Source organism: Culicoides brevitarsis, chromosome 2, assembly GCF_036172545.1.
Source record: "Culicoides brevitarsis isolate CSIRO-B50_1 chromosome 2, AGI_CSIRO_Cbre_v1, whole genome shotgun sequence".
In the NCBI taxonomy this organism is placed as follows: domain Eukaryota; kingdom Metazoa; phylum Arthropoda; class Insecta; order Diptera; family Ceratopogonidae; genus Culicoides; species Culicoides brevitarsis.
In genome coordinates, this window is record NC_087086.1 from 31456736 (window position 1) to 31477209 (window position 20474).

The 20474-nt window shown below is 28.1% G+C and overlaps 1 protein-coding gene across 1 annotated transcript in view; it reads right to left on the reverse strand.

Annotated features, from left to right (window-relative positions):
• Positions 1–230: 230 nt before the first annotated feature.
• LOC134830370 (division abnormally delayed protein) overlaps positions 231–20474 on the reverse strand; it is a 73098-nt gene continuing 52854 nt past the window's right edge. The window contains exons 3-9 of the mRNA XM_063843824.1: positions 16612–16735; positions 15564–16016; positions 15246–15435; positions 2384–2565; positions 1202–1403; positions 986–1136; positions 231–619 (exon numbers count right to left, since the gene is read on the reverse strand). Coding sequence (XP_063699894.1) covers positions 474–619; positions 986–1136; positions 1202–1403; positions 2384–2565; positions 15246–15435; positions 15564–16016; positions 16612–16735 — 1448 coding nt within the window. The 3' untranslated portion in view covers positions 231–473. The remainder of the gene's footprint in view (positions 620–985; positions 1137–1201; positions 1404–2383; positions 2566–15245; positions 15436–15563; positions 16017–16611; positions 16736–20474) is intronic.

The window sequence follows — 20474 nt, forward strand, 5'->3', positions numbered from 1 at the left end:
TTTATTTTGCTATGTGATTCTTTTTTTCGTATAAAATAAAAAAAAAATCACGGAAATTTTAGCAGAACTTTTTTTTTGTATTAAATATTTTTATTGTTTTGATGTTTTTTTTTTAATTTTCATGAATTTCGTATTTTATTGTATAGAATTAGTAGTAAGGAGTGGACATTTTGATTAAATCAGGTTTTTTTTTTAATTTTTAGGCTCAGGAAGTTTTCCTAATTTTATAATAAAAAATTGCTTGTAAAATATTTTTTTTATATAAATATTAATGATTAAAAGAAAAAACAATTATTTATTTACAAAAAAAGTCTCGAAAGACTTTAAAATAATTTTTATGGCAATTTTCGCATATCTTTTAAAGTGATAAAAAATTGTACATAAAAAAATTGTTACGCGACTATTTTGACACATCAAAGTGACTGACTCAGAATAAATTCTCCACATGTTTAAAACGAAGAAAAAGATGAAACTTAATGTAACCTTAGCACAATTACAAACATTAAAAGTGACGCGTAAAGCGACGTTAGCGATAATTGACGTGTAGTAGCGGCGCCTCCAGCATCGTTGTCACTCGGATTACTTGGGACACCTACAATTGGCGTTCTTGGTTCAATACCTGGCGAGTGATCAATACAAAAAACGACAACGAAGAACGAAAAAAAACATGCAAAAATTTAGTTAAAAGTGTAAAAAAAAACTTATAAAATAAAAGGGAGTATAATGACTGTGAAAAAAGGTGTGAAAGACAGGAAATTGGATTTTTTTCAATGGAAAATAGAGAGACAAAAAAACACAATGTAATGAAAAGGGTTTCATTTTGATAGAAAGATATAGATAGACAAGTGAAGAGGGATTGAATTGAGTAAAGTGAATGACATTTAGAGAGACGAGAAATTGTTTCATGCGAATTTAAACGGACTTTTTATTCAAAAGTCGAGAAAAATGAGAAAAATACAGAAAAAAATTGAAAAATGACACTCACCTCCATCTCCGGAGCCTCCTTCGCCAGATCCCTCCACGTAATCTTCGTCGTCGTTCATGTTGTCGTCCGCATATCCGCCGGAACCTTCTTCCAAGGCCATGTCTGACAGCATTTTATCGTTGTCGTATTTCATGTGTGAATGTGTAGACAACTAAAAACACATTTTTGTTTAGAATTTTTAATTTTTTTAAAAAATAATTAATAAAATATACTTACAGGTTTCAATACAACATTCCGTAAATTCACCAATTGATCGTTTAAGATATGTAATTTTTCGTTGCCTGATGGGTCTTGTGAGATTTTCACCGCTGGATTGTACTTTTGTTGGTCGTAGCCGATGATGTCGTGACTGTACTCGCCAAGATGACTGCCATCCCAGCATTTTTTCGGCTGACTAGTGCGGTAATCTTCGCATAAACTATGAAAAAAAAAATTAATTTAATTTATTTATTTATGATTTCAGATAATTTTTGACTTAAGCTTTAACTTAAGACTTAATTTTAAATTTGTGTAAGAGAATTTTGAATATTTTGGCTTAAAATCAAGACTTAAGCTTAAGTTCAAGAGTTTCTTTTTACTTTTCGACCTTATTTTAGAAAAAAATGATTTTTTTTTTTAATTTTGGAAAATTTTTTAAAATTAATTTAAATAAATTGAATTAAATTTTGACTTAAAGCACTTTTGAAATTTGATTTTTTTTCCCAAAAATTAAAAAAAAAAAACTTCAACTTAACCTTGAACTAGCTATAGTTTAATTTTAAGTCAAAATTTTTATTATTTTTTATTTGACTTTACAATTAAGTCTTAAGTTAAAGCTTAAGTCAAGTTCAAGTCAAAATAATTAAGATTTTTTTAATCGACTTAAAGGTTAAGTCTTTTCAACATAAGCTTAAATTAAAATAGTTTTATAAGTAAAATATTAAATATTTTAAGTTTATGCTTAAGTTGAACTTAAGTCAAATTTAAGTCAAAAAAAATTTTTAAGTCAAAATATTCTAATTGACTTAAAAATTTAGTTTCTTAAGTTTAATTTTAAGTCAAAAAACTTTTAAATTTTAATTAAGTCTTTAGTTTTAGTTTAAATTAAGTTTATATCAAAAATATTTTAGATTTTTATATCGACTTAAGGATTAAGTCTTTACGATTTAAGCTTAAGTTTAAATAATTCTTTCGATTTTTAAATTAATTCTTTTAAGTTTTTGCTTAAGTTTAAACTTAAGACAAGTTTAAGTCAATTTTTTTGGATATATTTTGAATTATAAAATTATTAAAATTTAAATTAGTAGCTTAAGTTTTGAATTTAAGTAAAAAAAATTTTTAAGTCAAAATATGTTAAATTTTTTACTTGAAATAAAAATTAAGTTTCTTAAGTCAAAAATTTCACTATAAAGTACTTACCTATCTGATATGCGCATGAAAAAGTCCTTTGCACGATCGATGCTCGACATGAAGTCAATCAAAATTGTATGAATGGGCGATGGCCATGGATTGTTCTGATTATTCATTCGTGGATTTTGGGGACGATGTGAGACATCTGCTTGTTTCTCGATCAGGGATGGATTGCCACAAGCATGCTTAATCTACGGAGAGAGAGAGAAAAACGAAAGAAGACATCAAACACCTGCATAATTAAGCACTCTTTAGTAAAGTGTTTACTAATGTGAGTATTATAATAGAGAGATACCGATAAAATTGGGCATCTTTTGTCCAACTACTTTATTTTATTTTTTTTACAGAAAAAACTCTTACGAAAAAAACGTCGTATAATTTTTTGGATTCCTGACCACCCTGCCCGTATAAACGTATGTCATTATTATAAATATCTCACATGATTTCACATGTACGATGCATTTTTTCGTCCAACGAACCGAATGAGCGTCGACCGATGCGCGTAAAAAACACGAAGAAAACGAGCGAAATTCGAGAGAACACACGAAAAAACTTGATGCAACCTGTGTAGACATGTGTTTATGCACTTCATTCATTCGTTTTCTTCTCGTGCTCTCTTTTGGCTCCGCTTCTTCGTTCACCTCTTTCACACCATTTATCATACATTCCCTTCGCATGTGGAAAAAACGCACACAACTGCAGTTTAAAATTAATAATAATAATATTATTATGGTTAAAATCAATATGTCTGGCAGGCAGGCAGAAGAAGAGTATCCAACGGAATCCATTATCCATTTAAAGAAAGTTAACACTACCTTTGTAGGTAACAGTGTCTGTGTTTCATTCATTCATTATATTATTGAACTACATTAAATTAATAATATTGTTGCGTGTGTTAACTTTTTTTTCCCGTTCTAGCGAGAGAGAAAGAGAGATGTTGATAAGTAAGCAAGCATTCATTAACGAAGGAATACCTACGGGGTCATGTGAACAGAATTTATTTTTTTGAAAAAATGAGTTTTTTTTTGTGCATCGTACAGCGTGGAGAGGACGAAAAAACGACCAAGACACGTCATTCATGGCAATTATTGTTAGTATATGAGTGATAAAGACATTAAAAGAAGACCAAAGCAATGTGTGTGTCTTTTTTCGACGCGGAATGATGCAAACTGAGATGGAGGTCCTGCAGTGTAAATTATAATTTTTCATCAATTTTATAATTTTTTAAAATTTTTGAAGAATTTTTGTGAAATTTTTAAAAATTTAATTTATTAAGAGTACTTTTAGACCTTTAAGAAGTCCTTGAGATGAAAAGGAGTTTTATGCAAATTTTTTTTTTTGTAAAATTTTGTATCATTTTGATAATTTTTAGTACATTTTGAACATACAAAATATCAGTTTTTAAATTATTTTGCAAAGAAAATGTCTCAAATGGCTTTAAAAACAAAAGAAAACATTTTTTAAAATACAAGAAAATCGTTTGTGGTATCCAAAAAGAAATAAATATTTGCTGAGAAAAATGATTTTTTCATAAAATTAATATTTAAAAGCCTTTAAAGGGTTTTTTACGTTGAAAATTTTTCAAAAAATGTCTCAATATTGCATATAAAGCCATTTTCGGGATAAAATTGAGGTTTGAAATTTATTGAATACTTTTGAATTTTAATTAAATAAAAATTATATTCATTTTATAACTTAAAGCTGCTTGACCAAAAAAATGCTAAACGAAGTACTAAAAATTTAAAAAAAAACTAATAAAAATTGTTTTCAAAGTAACTATTTGTATCATAAAATAGTTATAGAGAGCCAACTGCTTAAAATAATTTTAAGTTTATTAATTTTAATTTTTTAATTATTCAAAATTCTAAAAAAAAAATTAAAATCAACAAAACTAATAAATAAAAAATTGTTTTAATTAATTTAATTTATATTTTTTTTAATTTTTCTATTTAAATTTATTTATTTTTTTTTAATTCATTTTTATTTAATTTAATTTAATTTAATAATAAAAATTAAAACTTTGAAAAAAAAAATATTTTTTATAAAATTTTAATTAATAAATTAAATTTAATAAAAATGAATTTAAAAAATTTAAAAAAAAATTAAATAAATTTCAATAGAAAAATTAAAAAAATAATAAATAAAAATAAAATAAATTAATTTCATTAAAACAATTTTTAATTTATTAGTTTTGTTTATTTTAAATTAAAAGTTTTAGAGAATGACTTTATCTATTTTACAATTTTTAACAAAATTTTATCAATTCTTTATTCAAATTTTTGATAATTTGAAATAGACATGCTTTGGATATTTTAAAAACAATTTGATTAAGAAACAAAATTTGACAAAATTTTATTAAACAACTTTTGCTTTATTTTTTTGCCCATTTTTTGTGTATAATATCCTTAAATGTGAAAAAAGTAAATTTTTTTAGATTATTTTTTTCATTTTTTAAAACATCCAAAAATCATAAAAACTGATTAAAAAATAATGTGCAAAATTTTTTTTTTGACTATTGCTTTTGCTTTAGTTTAAGCCCTGGAATTTCAGTCTAAACTTTTAATAATTCTTCGAAGGTTCATGTCTTAATTTTTCCATTGTTGACAACTTTCCTGAACATCTTTTTATGAAAAATTGATTTTCAATAACACAAAATCTAAAATATCAAATTTGTTTACCACAACAACACAAATTTATGCTCAAGAGATGCCAAAATCCCACAAAAACAAGTTTCGTTATAGACTTTTCTCATTACGATCCACATGTTTGTCCAACAAAAGGCAGCAAAAGAAGAAATAACTCAATTTACAAAAATTTGTTACATTTTTTTTTGAAGTCTCGCCTCACAACTTGACTCGAGACATAAAAAGGTGTCGTTAACCTATTTCCAAGTACCTACAATCTACGTCCGATGATGATGACGACAAGAAATTGTGAGCATAATGTGTGAAGTGTGGAATTTATATCACAAATAGTCGCTTGTTGTTCGCTATTGTTCGCCATCAGACACCACATGATGTTTTTTTTTCTTTCTGTCTTTATCGTTCAACTGTTCTTCTATTGTGTTATCATCGACGACGAGAGCCACACACAAATAAACACAAGAAAAGATCATAAAAAAGCGTTTAAGACGAAAACGAGATAAGAAGAAAATAAATATTGAACTTCTGATACCGCGCATATTTTCAGTCTCTTGCTTAGATAATTATCTCTTGACAGCGGAGCGCAAAGGAAAATCACCTCTGAATATTTTAATTTGAGAATTTCTAAATAACGGTCAATCACTTCAAGTTGCGGAGTTTATTCAAATTGACTCTCCTTCGAAGCAGCGAAAAAAAAAATGAAGAAGAAGAATTTTATTTATGCAAAAAAGGAACGTCGACGAACGAATTGCATGTATGAGGCGTCTTATGGTCTGCATTCTTTTCGCAGTACACAATCTCATCATGCTGCAGTCGAACAATGGCAAAACTACTTCGCATCCCATTCAATACTTGCGATGCACTCACACAGCGAAAAGGTACTTGCTTACTAATAAAAATTGAACTAAACGAAAAAAAAATGCAAAGAAAAGTATTTTGCTCTTCTTTTCTTTATTCGTTTATTCTTTCTCATATGGGACGACGACGACGACAACGCGAAGTTTTTAGTTGCAAGCACATTATAAATATTTCTTGCTGCTGGGACCACATACTTGAAGCTACTAAAGCTCTTGAACTGAAAGTTTCTTAATGTATTCTCGTTTTGTGAGATTTTTCTGTTCCAAGTCGTCGTCAATGGGAAACTTGTCAGCTGTGATGAGAAATGCTTTTAGATTTTAAGAGATCGAGGATGATTTTTGAGTGAAATTTTTAGGTTGAATTTCATTTTAAAAATTTTTTAAATGACGTGAAAATCTATGAAAAAAATTTTAAATTTTAAGAAATTTTTGTTTTTGTATTAAATTTATTTTTAAGACAGCTAAAAAAAATTCAGAAGAATTTTTTTCATTTTTTCAATTTAAAATAAAAATTCTCACCTTAATTAATTTATTAAAAAAATAAATAAAAATAAAATAATTAATTTAACATTTTATTATGTAATTTTTTTTAAATTTCATTTAAAAAATTAAATTAAATTTTAATTAAGAAAAAAAAAGTTTTTAATATTTTCTTAATTTATAAAATTAAATTAAAATATAATTTTATTAATTTAAAATTTTATGTTTAAAATATTTTCTTTTTAAAAAATTAAATTTAAAATAAAAAAAATAAATTAAATTTAAATTAAAAATTCGAATTTATTTAAAAAAAAAAAATTGCTAAAAAAATAAAATTTTTAAAACAAAAAATTTATTTAATATAAAAATAAAATAATAAAATTAATCAAAATAATTTTTTTTTTAAAAATAATTTTTTATCAAATAAGTTTTTTTAATAATATGAATTTGTAAATTTTATTCAAAAATATTTTTTTTGATAATTTTTTAAGAAAAATTAAAATTAAAATAAAAATTATTAATCAATTAATTTAATTAGTTTAATTAATTAATTTATTTTTATTTAATTTAATTTTTAATTATTTTTTTAATTTGATTTTTTTTTAATTTTTTTAATTTTTTTTTAGTAATTTAATTTATTTAAAAAATTTTTTTAATTTGTTTTAATTTTTTTTATAAATTTATTTAACAGTTTTTTAAAACTCAGGTTTTTATATTTTCTATCAAAATTTAGCTTAAAAATAACTCCAGAATTTACAAAATCCCCCAAAAAAAAGGAAGAAATAAAAATCAATTTTTATTTTTTAATTGTCTCTCACACTTCAGACGATGCCAACTCAATTTCACTTAACTTCCAATTTGAATCTATTTAACGAAAAAAACGACAAACTTGGCGATAAAAGTCATTCAAATGAGTCCCCTGTGATCGCAACACAATGAACTCTAAAAAGGAAAGATTAGACGAAATTTATATGCAAATCTCTTCTCTTTTTCTCGTTGCCTGCCTGTGTTGTGTATCTTTCTCATGCGTGCAACACCAGAAGTCAATTTATTATTTAAATAACGAAGAACGAGAACCTACTTCTATTTCTATTTTGCTGTGATGTTGTGTCGTGTATTGACATTTTAGTCATCTATTTTTGTCTTTTTTCATCTTTTCGATCATCGTTGATGCGGAGGCAGAGATTTTTTTTTTTGCATAAATATCGAAAAGACAAACTGAAACTTGTGGCAAACCGGAAAGTCGACTCTTCTTTTATTGATATTTTATATGGCGATACAATTTTTATTCGTACTTTTCGTTAAAAGACATTAAAAGCCGTTCGTTCGCGATCGCGCGGCAATAAAATATATGACACAATATTTATTTAAAAAAAAAATGTGGTGCCGTCCAGTTCGATAAATGTAAATGACTTTAACGCCATTTGATTTTTATTTTATTTTACTTTTTAATAAATATCAATAAAAATTATTATTTTATCGATCGACGCAGACCAGTGACCAGAATGCCGCCTTATTTTATGAGATTTGAGGTTTTTCGTGATTTTTTTGAATGAGAAGATTTGTGAAAAAAAATGACTGACACACCTAAGCAAGCAACAATTCACACGATGACGAGCGACGACAACAACGATCAGAAGCAGAAAATAAAATACAAAAAAAAAAAGAGAAAAGTTGTAAGTAAGCAAGAAATGACTCTGCAAGAAACGTGTTCACTGTTCAATTCTTGCATTCTTTTGTTTATTTATGTAACTGAACTGACTGAACTTCGTCGTCGCTCGTTTTCATCGTCATCGTGTGAACATGTACGTGTGTGTAAATAAAAATAATAATTCCTCCTTTTATTTCAGTTTATTGTTGTTATTAAGTTAACTAAAATGTAATAAATTCAAGAATGCGTCTTATTTCATTCTTATCGCGGATCTCGTTAACCTTCGATGAGTTTTGAGATCTGCGACGAGAAAAAAGGGTTTCTCGCGATTTACGTGGGATTTTTATAGACACGTTAATGAAACCCTTGAATTTTTATGAAATTGAGTCAGCTTTTGTTGACTTTAAAGAAGTTTTGATAGAGACATTTTGTGCATGAGACGATTCAAAACAACCTTGGAACGGTAGTTCAAGTGCTAGAATGTCACGTACGAAACATTTTCTGCAGATTTTGCATTTTTAGAATTATAATTTTTATCTTTAAATGCAAAAGTTGGAGTTCAAGGTGATGAAATTTTTAACGAAATGTGACAAAATTGTGCTGAAAATTAAAAATTAATTAGTTGAAAAGCTCAAAAATTTATTTAAAAGCCATAGTTGGCGATTTTTGAACTTTTGAAGCTTTTTGTGAAGTCAAACATATTTTGCTGAATAAAAAATTAAAGTTTTTAATGCTAGAAATATGAAGTTATGCTGTAATTCAGCAATTTTATAGTTCAGCAAATTTAAATTTTGGTTTCAATTCAGCAAATTTCAATTTAATTCAGCAAATTTCAACTAAATTCAGCAAATTTCAACTTAATTCAGCAAATTTCAACTTAATTCAGCAAATTTCAATTTAATTTGTATCTAATTCAGCATAAAAATCAGTTAAGAATCAAGTTAAAAAAATTAAGTCACCTTTTTTGAGCAAGTCAATAATTGGTATTTGGAGCAAATTTAAATTTTTTTTCGAATTCAAAAATTTGTATTCGTAATTCAGCAAATTTTAATTTGTTTTACTTCAGCAAATTTTAATTTGTTTTAATTTTTCAAACTTCATTTTGTTTTTATTCAGCTAATTTTTTTTCAAATTCAAAATTTCTTGTTAAATTCAGCAAATTTTTTTTACAATTCAGCAAATTTAATTTTTAAAATTCAGCAAGTTTTTTTTTATTTCAATTCAGCAAATTTAATTTTTATTTTAATTCAGCAAATTTTTTTGTTTAAATTCAGCAAATTTCAATTTGTTCAAATTCAGCAAATTTCAATTTGTTCAAATTCAGCAAATTTCAATTTTTATGATTTAAATTTGATTAAACTCAGCAAATTTTAATTTAATTTTTTTGTTTTAATTCAGCAAATTTTAATTTGTTTTAATTCAGCAAACTTCATTTTGTTTTTATTCAGCAAATTTTAATTTTTTAAAATTAAATTTGTTCATATTCAGCAAATTTATTTTAAATTCAGCAAATTTAAATTTATTTTACTTCAGAAAGTTTTAATTTGTTTTAATTCAGCAATTTCTTTCTATTCAGCAACTTTCCTTAATTCAGCTACTTTTTATAATTCAGCAAAAAAATAATTTTAAATTATTTAAAAATTCCTTAAATTTTCAATCCAACAATTTAATTTCTCATAAATACTGCCAAAACATCACCTCAGGCGCCTTATTCCCGCTACAAAAACCATAATTTGCATTAATCCGCATGATTAAAACACCGCTCACTGTTCTCGGTTACCACCAGAAACATAAATAAAGCGCAAAATTATCATCTTCCGTTTTTTTCTTGCGATTTCTTTTCTATGCGTTCAGCATATTGACAAGAACCAGTCAACCAATTGTTGAATCATCATCATCGATATGTTCTGAATCGCTTCAATACCCAACACAAAAAAAAAATTATTAGTTGATGACTCATTTATTAATAAATTAATGCTGGATTGTATCATTTACATTTTTTTTTCGAACAATATTTTCTCAGATGCTTGTTGCTTACTCATTTGGTTGTTTTTCATTGTTTCGTGCAAAAAAAAAGTGATTTGTTATTTATTGAAGTCTCGTAAAGTCTGTGTGAGCGACAATGGAGACACGAAAAAGTCTCACACGAAAATCGAAGACAAAAGCGATTACATTTAGAAATGAAAGCAAAAAAAAAAATAAATTTCGATATAAATTATTACACACCAAAATATTTTGGGTGCCTATTGAAAAAAAAATAATAATAAAGCAAAAAAGTATAAAACAAGATCCTTATTGTTATTCAGACGGCACAAAAACCATAGAAATTCATTTGATTTATTAGCAGAGTCCGATTTATTTTTTTTTTCAGCAAACAATCGTTTAACTTTTTTTTTATATTTCTTTTCTCTCGTTGGTGACACTCGATTGCGATGACGATTAAATTCCTGTCTTGGAAACGGGTTACAACTTTTTTTCTCGCTCGTTACATAAAAGGAGTCCCGGAAATGGGACAAACGTGCAATCACATGAGATCTATTTTAATCGTCGTCGTCGTCGCATAACAACAGATGACAACAGCAGCAGCAGCGATTCTTATCGAGTTTGCTCATTAAATGCAACTCATGTCTCGAATGTGTGTGTCATCGTGCGAGCGAAACGAGAGAGAGAGATGCAAATAAACTGTAAACAACAAATTGAGACGTAATTATGTGAAACATTGTGCATACAAAACACTTTACAAATCTATATAAATTAAGGTCATAAACGACTTGAATCTTAATTAAACCGAAGAGACGCACATTAAAAACGAGAAAAAAAAAATTATCGTCGCGAAATGTGTGCTTAATCGGATTTGTTGAACCAGTAAATAATCTCTTTTGCAGCTCTTGATGATGATCGACCGACGTGTGAGAGAAAAAAAACAAAGAAATCCGCAAAAAAATAAAATAAAAAAACGAATGATATTAAATAACAACAAAACCCCACATGAACTTGACCGCTCACACCAAATCGGACAGATTGGCTATTAATTTCCTAATTTATGATTTTTTGATCATAATTTTTTTTTCATCTCAAGAGATTGCAAGAGAGATGAGGAAAAACGGACAAGAATTCGGGGCATCAAACTTAGGGATGTGTGTGTGAGTGTGCAGGCGTGAATCAGTGATAATATGCGGTTTTCGATATTTCTTCATTTTAATATTTATTTCTGATTGGCACCGGCATGGCATGGCACACCAACATCGCATCGTCCTGTCGAGATTTTTATTTTTGTTTCGTTTTTGCTGTGTGAGTGTGATGGAAATGTGCAAAAAAATCTGAATTAACGTGTGGTTTCTTAATTCAGCAAATTTTTGACAGGTTTTAAAGAGTAAAATCTCAATTCAGCAAAATTTGAAATTATGTTCAGCGCGCTGAATATCCAAAATAATTATAGAAATTCCAGAAAGACACGTAATAAATTCGAAAAATCACAATTCAGCTGAGAAATAAGGCTTAAATTTTATATTCAGCAACTTTTTTGTTTAGCAAATTTTATACTGCTGAATACAAATCATTCAAAATTTGCACTAAGAAATTTCAAAATTTGAATTAAAACTTTTTCGAATTTATAATGTAGCTTTGAGAAATTAAAATAATTAATTTGGAAATTCAGCGTGCTGAATATAATTTAAAATTTTGCTGAATTGAGTTCTAATTCTTTAAAACTTCCAAAAATTCAAATTTTATCAAAAAATATTGAGTTCTTGTTCGATAGTTTTTTTGTTTGGATAAAAAAAATTGTTTTCAAAACAAATTAATTTCATATTCAGCAAAATTTTAGAAGGCTTTGCTTTCTTTTGAGTGAATAATATTTTTTTTAAACAAAATTTTGGTTAAAATTATTTATTTGGATCTAAGTTGAATAAATTTAAAAGCAATTCAGCAAACTTCACTCAGTTTTAATTTAATTCAGCAATTTAATTCTGCAATTTTCATTAAATTTTAAATTCAGCAAACCTTGCTTTGAGTAGTTACAAAACTCTTGTTCAAAATTAGAGTTATAATTTTTTATTTTTATCAAACTGAGCTAGCTATTCAGCAAATTTTTTTTTATTCAGCATTTTTTTTATATTCAGCAACTTAATTCTAGAATTTTCATTAAGTGTTCAGCAAATTTTCAGCAAACACAATTTTGAGTGATTATAAAACTATTGTTCATAATTTGAGTAAAAATTTTTGATTTTAATTAAATTCAGCTATTCAGCAAATTTCATTCAGTTCAAATTCAATTCAGCAAATTTTCTATAAATTCAGCAGCTTTTTTTATTCAGCAAAAACAATTATTTCAAATCTCTTTAAAATCCTTTAATTTTTTAAATAAAAAAATCAAAACAAAATTCCTTAACTGAGCAAAAAACTTTCAAAAATTCATCTGAACACAAAATTTTAACACTCTTATACACATGCTCGCGCTTGTGTAGGTCTTCACAGGCATAATTCTACCTCGTTATAGTTTTAATTTAATTTTTTTTGCTCTTCATTTTTTTATTTTATATTTTTTTTTTGCAAAAAAAATGATACAACTTTAAATATAAAAATGTATAATAAAATATACGAAAAAAAAACGAAGAAAGATAAAACGGATACATAAATTTTCGATTTAAGACAAGCCATAGGTATTCACACACATGCATCAGCAGCAGCTACAGCAGCATGGCATGAAGCTGAATCTGAATCAGAAGAAGAACGAAGGAACGAACGGTATACTCTCTTCATCTTCACATATTATTATTACACAAAAGTAGTGTCAGGTAGGTTCGCTTGCTAAACTCCTACTAAATTCGTTGCACACACACACACACGAGCTCTTCTTAAGGAATTTTTGTTTTATTTTTTTTTGTTTTGTGTTATTTAATAAATATAAAATAAATGAATAAATGCATACATCTCCCTTTTTTCCGTGTACAGAGCGCCTCGTACAGCCCGGCAACAAGCAATATATTGGCATATAAACACTTTGAACTGTTTGGCGGCACCTCTTTATTATTAATGCTTTTTTTCTTCGTTCTTATACCTTTATAACGAGACAAATAAAGTGGAATGAGCAAATGAACGAATAACTGTCTCTCGGTACGTGAACGGAGCTGTGAGCAGTGCAGAGAGAAGTGCAAAGGAGGAAACACAACACGAGAAGGGAATGCAATCGAGCAAGCAAAGCAATATACAATAAATGCGTTTTTAACTTTTTTTTTCGTTGCTCTTAAAGTTTTACACATGTCCCTTTATTTACTCGTTACTCTTCTTCTTCGTCGAAGGAAATTTTTTTTTGTGAGCAACATGCTGTTGCCTTCTTGTAAGAACTGCTGGGGGCGCGTGATATAACCATGTTATAGTGTTGTCGTTTTCGAATTCCAATCCTCCTCGTAGCTGAGGATGATACACACAAAAAGAATTTCGTTGCATTATTTCCTTGTCTGTAGCTGACTGACTTCCAAAAGGATTCACCATTTATTTTTTAATAACATGCATTTCATTTTTTTTATTCGTTCTTTTGATTCATTTCTCAATTATTATTATTATTATTATGTGTTAAATATTTTTTCGATTGTGAATCACGATTATTAATTAAAGTTTTTCTCTCTTTTTGTCTGGAATTTCGTTTCTTTCATCTTTAAGGATTTTTTTTTATTTTTATTTTATTTTATAAAAAAAGATAAAGATCAGTGAAGTTTTGTATGAAGAAGATTGAGTGACTTTTTTCTCGTTTTGTGTTTCATTTGTTTCGAATTTAGTCTTGATCTGATTAGGACAATAATTGATTGTTAGCGCCTCTTCGGGCACGAAAATGTGCTTAACGATTTAATTTTCGACTTCCTGTAGGATTTTTTTTAAACAGTTATTATTAAATTTTATGAATGAAAAGTTTTAAAAATTTTCAAAATTTCACTAAATTTTTTAAATATTTAATTATTTTTTTTATTCAGAATTTTAATAAAATGAGTTTCATTTTAAAAGAAGAAAATTATATAATTTTTAATAAAATAATATGAATATGTTTTTATTTATTTATTTTTTTTAATTAATTAAAGCCAAAAAAACTTAAATTTTCAGAAAAAAATATTTTTAGCGTATATTTTTAGGCTTTTAAACTTTTAATAAAAACTTAATTTTTAAATTTAAAAAAAATTATAAAAAATTTTTATTAATTTTATAATAAATATAATTTTAATACTTAAAGTTTTTTCCAAAATCGGTTAAAAAATAATTCTCAAAATTACAGCTTTCAAATTTTACTTACAATATTTTCAAAAATAATTTCAAGAATAATTTTTTTAATAATAAAAAAGTAAAAAAAATTTTTTTATAAAATATTTTTATGAATAATATTTTTTTTTTAATTTTTTTGAAATTTTAAAAATTAGGTTTTTTTAAACTTTAAAAGCCAAACGTAAGCTAAAAAATTTTTTTTCTGAAATTTTAAGTTTTTTTCGGCTTTAATTAATTAAAAAAAATAAAAATTTATTTATATTTATTTAATTAAAAAATTTAATAATATTGATAATTTTTCAAACATTAAATTATAATTTAAAAAAATCGAATTAATTTTTTTTAAAAATTAATTATCCAATCAGCTTGAGGCAAATTTTCCTGAAAACTCAAACTTTCATGAAAACACTTCTAATTTTATAAGCTTCAACCGTATTAAATTTCATATCTATGACAACTCCGCCAGGATTCCCAGTATTCATTAACGTTCATTTATTAAAACTTTTCTCTCAACTCGCTTTAGAAAAAAAATTCAAACAAAAAAAATCTTCTAATTCATTCCACGTTTTCTACTTTTTTTTTCGTGTCTCATTTCACGAACAGATAAAATTAAAAACTGTCAATTAATAACTTTTAATTGACAGCTCATTTCATTTCATTCCATTTTCTAGCTGAGCTGCTCATCACAACTCTTTGACGAGCGAGATAAAAATCGATGTTGGTACAACAAATGTCAGTGAATGTAATCTTTTAACCAGAAGCTCAAACACAGATTTTGATAGGAACAAAAAAAATCAAACAAAAAATGGAATTTATGATCTGTTTGACAATCAAATCAGCTCAAAAGCAGCTTATTTCGAAATTTAAAACGGAAATTCAGTCGTAAAATAATAAATATATGAAAAAGTATATTTTTTATTGCTATGCAAATCCGACGAAAAAATAATAATAATAAAAAACAAAATCGAATAGCAATAAAAATTACTTACGTTTTTGTCAATTTGTGGTCCATGTTCCATCGCGTACATGATGGCATTCGATAATTTACTGTCCAGACTGCGAATGACGTTTTCGATGCCCATATCTTGTGACGTGACGAGGTTATTGAGCTTTGGAATGGCATCCGTGAAGCTGTTCCAGTCTTTGTTCAATGTTCCCAAATAAAGATTTAAGCAGCCCCTATTTTTTTGAATCAAAATTAAAAATTTTTCTTAAAAAAATTAAAAAATTTTCTTAAAAAAATTAAAAAATTTTCTTAAAAAAATTAAAAATTTTTCCTAAAAAATTTAATTAAAAAAAAAACTTACCTCATTACATTCATACAATAACCGTAACAGGGTTTGACATGCACGTGACTATATCCTTTGCAACTCGAGCAATAATTCATCTTCAACAGTGCTTCTTTGCAATTAACATCCAAATTATGGACATCCAAGGATTCCACACCCCCAAGAACTTTCGCACCGCCTTGTAAGCCTCGCAAAAAAACTGAAGCCAAATGAACACTTTGAGTAATGCTCTGGGAAAGTTCCTTCGTGACTTTTCCAAAAGGCTGGAATTGCTCGTACATGTTGCTCAAACAATTTTTATAGTCAGCATTGAAGTCCAAAAGTTTTTTGCTACTGCTCGAGTCGCCACTGAACCTTTCGGAATTAATGCCATGCAAATAGGCGACCGGGAAAAGTTGAACAAAGAAGTTATTGACACTCCTTTCTAAGCTCTCGTCGTTCGCGTTGCTCGAAATTTTCGAGAGGAAGTGACTGAAAGAAGAAATTGAAACATCAACATGGTGTTAACAAGAAAATAATTTCGTGCTAGAGGCCTAGTTCGTTCACAGCTCATTTCATGCACGATTTTTTTTTTTTTTTTTTTTGAAAAATGAAATTTTTTTTCTTATCTCTTTATTATTATTTATTTTTCAACAACGAAAATATTCACACGAGCCATAGAGAGATGCAGAACTTGAATTTATACCTTTTTGTTTCAAAACAATACCGGCGTACATTTAACGCGTCACCTCGCTACGAAAGGCTGTAGTCGTATACCAGAGAACGATAATTGTCTTTTCTTGTATTTTATGGCATTCCTTCGTTTTTTTGCTGTTCAAATATCGAAGTAAAAATATTTTTTGTTGTATTTACACAAATCTCTGCGCGATTCAAGCAAAAGATTAGCGTGCAAAAATCTACATAAAATTCCTTTTATATCACACACTTTTTAGCACCACATGACATAAAAGTGATTGTTATTGCCTACTCTTCCTTTTTTTTTCTTCTTAGCTGACCCTCGAGACTCGTCTCTCTCTCTCTCTCTATTTTGCACATAAATCGCAATTATTTCGAGCGGTTCACTTACCTCTGAATACTCTTGTAGAGCTCTTGAATGGGTTGTCTAGACATGTGTGTCATGCGAGTATAGACGGTGTTGAAGAGACTTAGTGTCCGATTCTCGGACTGGCGTAACAGCTCGAACACATGATCTGCAACGAGAGATAAAGAAAAGTGTTTGTTATGAAAAATAGTTTCATGCTGTGTTTTTATCCTTTTTTTTAACAACCGTTAATTTTCATCACACAAATCACAGATAATGTTAACAAGTAAGTTGCTTCCCTTCATCATCATGATCATCATCATCATCGACGTTGCTTAAACACTGATAATATTAATAAAAATTAATGCCCACACGGGGCATTTTCATGAAATAAAACACAAGACGAAGAGCAAGACGAAAAAAGAATCACAAAAGACATTCATTGTTTTCTCTTCCATCGCATCGTCATGTTCATACTTGTTTGATCCAGATGATATTCCCACGCCTTTAATGCTTTTAATCTGCATTCCTTTTCCATTGATCAGAGAGTCGAACATACACACACACAACCACGGAGAAACAACATTCAAAGCACATTTTTACACAGGTAATGGCAAAGAAAAAGAAAGACACAGAAACTGAATTTGGAACCAGCTCTCGATCTCTCTTTGTACTTTTATTTAAAAGTTATTTAATTCATATGTGAAGAGTTTCTCGTCTTCTTGTTCTTCGTCGTTCTGTGTGTGTAAATAAATACTGTCTTCATGTGTGTGGAGGACAGAACGTACTAAAGTATGAAACTTAAAACACAACAACAACACAGGAAAAGTAAATATATTTTCTGTCGTACATCATCACCGAAGGAAGCTTTATCGGTAAAAATTTTTATATTTTCATTGCTGCTAAAGAATAGGGTGAGTTGTCAATTATTGTGACCTTTAAAATACAATACAATAATGTTTTATTCCTTCGACTTAATTTACATGAGATGACTATACTTAAGTTACATACATAATTTTATAAACTTTTAAAGGGACTCTACAAAGGCACAGATTTTAACAATAAAGGATATCACAATAAATAGAATACTTAGTGACCTTCAAAATTCGTATAGCTTGAACGATAAAAATTTTGGATTTATATCTGGCATTGAGTACCATTTCAATTTTGTATGTCTTATTACACATAATCCTTTCCCCATTACTTCATAATTCTCATTTATTTTATTTTGGGAAAAATCAGCAATGCAAAAGCAAAAGCCTTTCCAATATTTCTTGACATGTGAGTGATCCAACTTTTATTTACTAACATCCATAATATGAATCAATGACAATATGTTTGTTCTATCGACCCATAGTTTTTGTTGGGCTATTTAAAAAACTGGGCAGTTTAAATACTTAAAGCACAGTCTCAACAATCTCTTGTACTTAGTCAAAATTCAAATTTTTCTTTCGATTTGTCTTTGAAATCTCATTTTCCAATGTGCTGTTTTGCGAATAACTATTTCAATTTTGGCTCAAATTTTCTGGGAAAGTGCATAAATCAAAAATACATGGATTATGGAGCATATACCCAAAAATACATGATACATGGATTATGAGGAATGAACGTCTTTTTCTTTTTCAATCTGCTTTCTGAACTAAGCTGCTTCCTTTGAGCTTCTTTCTAATTTTAAATTGACAGTAATCTGTTAAACCAAATCTGTAGAGTCGATCATGTCATTTTCTAATTGGAGTGAAAATTCCTTGCGTTGTCTGATTGAATGTTACTGTTTTTGTAGTTTTTCCGTAGCAGGCCCTCAACTTTTGTTCTTGTTTATCCATTTAAATGAGAGTTACAGCTGTTACTTTATCTTTTACTTGAATATGTTCAATGAACAGAATGAAACTCTTTCTGAAAATGTTACGTAATTTCTTTAACTTAAAGTCTTTGAGCTTTGTTTTTGTATTTCCAATTCTTTTCATGCAGTTTATGGCATTCAAAGCTAAAATCTGAAAGGAAAAATCATTTACGGCAATTAAATCTTACCCTGTAATTGATTGTTTACCCCAATTTATTCACACAAGCAACACAAATATTTAGCATAAAAATAATCAAAAGCATTTGCCTGTTGAATTGTAACTCTTTCTTTGTCCGCTTCTCTCTTCGTTTTCGTCTTTTGCTTTTTAAATGCAAATACATCGATGCTCTTGCTCGCTCAATGCTCGGTGTACTTCAGTAAGGTGTATTCCAGGTAAAATAATGAAGGAGAAAAGGAATTTTATCAGTAATTGTGTATATTTTATTATTGTTGTACGAATCTTCACTTCCTTTTGTTCTCTCTCCTCATATATGTGAAAAAAAAATAAAATACACACAATAATAAACAAACACAAGCGATGAACATCGAAACGAAAAATTTTTGTCGAACACGGTAAATGGGAACGTTTCGGATGCCTTTTGTGTATTTTTCTGCTTAATTGTATTATTATATTGGCAAAGCAATGCAAACTTTTTGCTGTGTGAGAAAATATATTAATTGAGATCAAATAGCAGGCAAGATTTTTAGTGTCAAAAATTTTCTCAGTCATGATCTCCGAGTTTTGCTCTTGTTTCAACAACTATCGGGAATTCCACAAATGCGAACAAATCTCAGGGAAATCCAATGAAATGTGTGTTTATTTTCAGGAAACTTTCCGGTCAGTTTGTTCAAATGACTTGAACAAGACAAAATTTTACTACTCACAAGAGAGAAAAGCTGCAAAATTTTTGTAAAACATCAAATCATTCCTTGAACAAATAATACAACAAGAAAAAAATTCAATGTTCTACTTTTGTAAAGACAAGCAAAACAACATGAGACTCACTCAATAACGTATAGACAGATGAAAAAACGAAATAAATTTGCATGTACGAGAGTTGAAAATTTACTTTTCATGTTTTCCTCTCTTGTTTTCCAGCACCTGGCATGAAAGCCAGGCATACATATCACATACACGAAAGACAATAATTTGAATATAATGTGCTGCTTGTGCTGTGCTAACAACACGTCCTTGGGTTCTTATATTTTATTTAATATACCTAGAGCACTTGCTTGCTTGAATTTTGTTGTTTCGTCAAGTCACACAAAAATTTTTCTGTGCCTTTTTTTGCTCGTCTTTTGTTCATTTTTCATTTTCCAGGTGAGCTTATGGTAATTTTTGGTGCTTTCTTGATTGTTTCAACATGACTAAACGCTTTTTATCGGATTTTTTTGTCGTCATTGAAATTTTTTTAGAGAGAGTCACACGTGTGTGATTTTGTCGACCTTGGCGGAAATCCAAAAGGGATTTTTTAATTGCCTCTGTTTTACATTTCATTTCAATTAATTCGTATCAAGAAATTGTAAAGATAAACATGTTTTCTTGACTTGACGCCATGCCATTGCCGAAGCATAGACACAACAAAACACTTGGGGCCACACAATCATATTATTTACATTTAATGACCCTAATTACTGATATTAATCATCATAATTGGCGTTTTCCAATCAAACACACATCATAATCATTGCAGCGCCGCGCCGTGTGAGTAAGCAGTAGGTAAGTAGATTCACTCAATCATCAAAACATTCACAGTAAATTGGAATAATTGGCTTTTATTTTGCTTGAGAGAGTTAATTGACTCGTAGCGCTGTGTGGCATGCAAAAAGGTGTGAAATTGTGTTTTGTTTATGTTTTTCCTCACATCAAACGAGCTCCTTTGGTTTTGCCCTGTGGATTGAAAAGGTATGAAATTGACCTCATAAGGGGTCAGAATGATCCTTTAGGAGTTGAAGAGTCTTTTAAAGGATCAATTCAGTCTCTAACGGTATCAATTTGATGTCTTCTAAGGAATCATTCGAACTCTTTAAGAGGTCAATTTGACCCCTTTTGAAGTTGATCGAAATA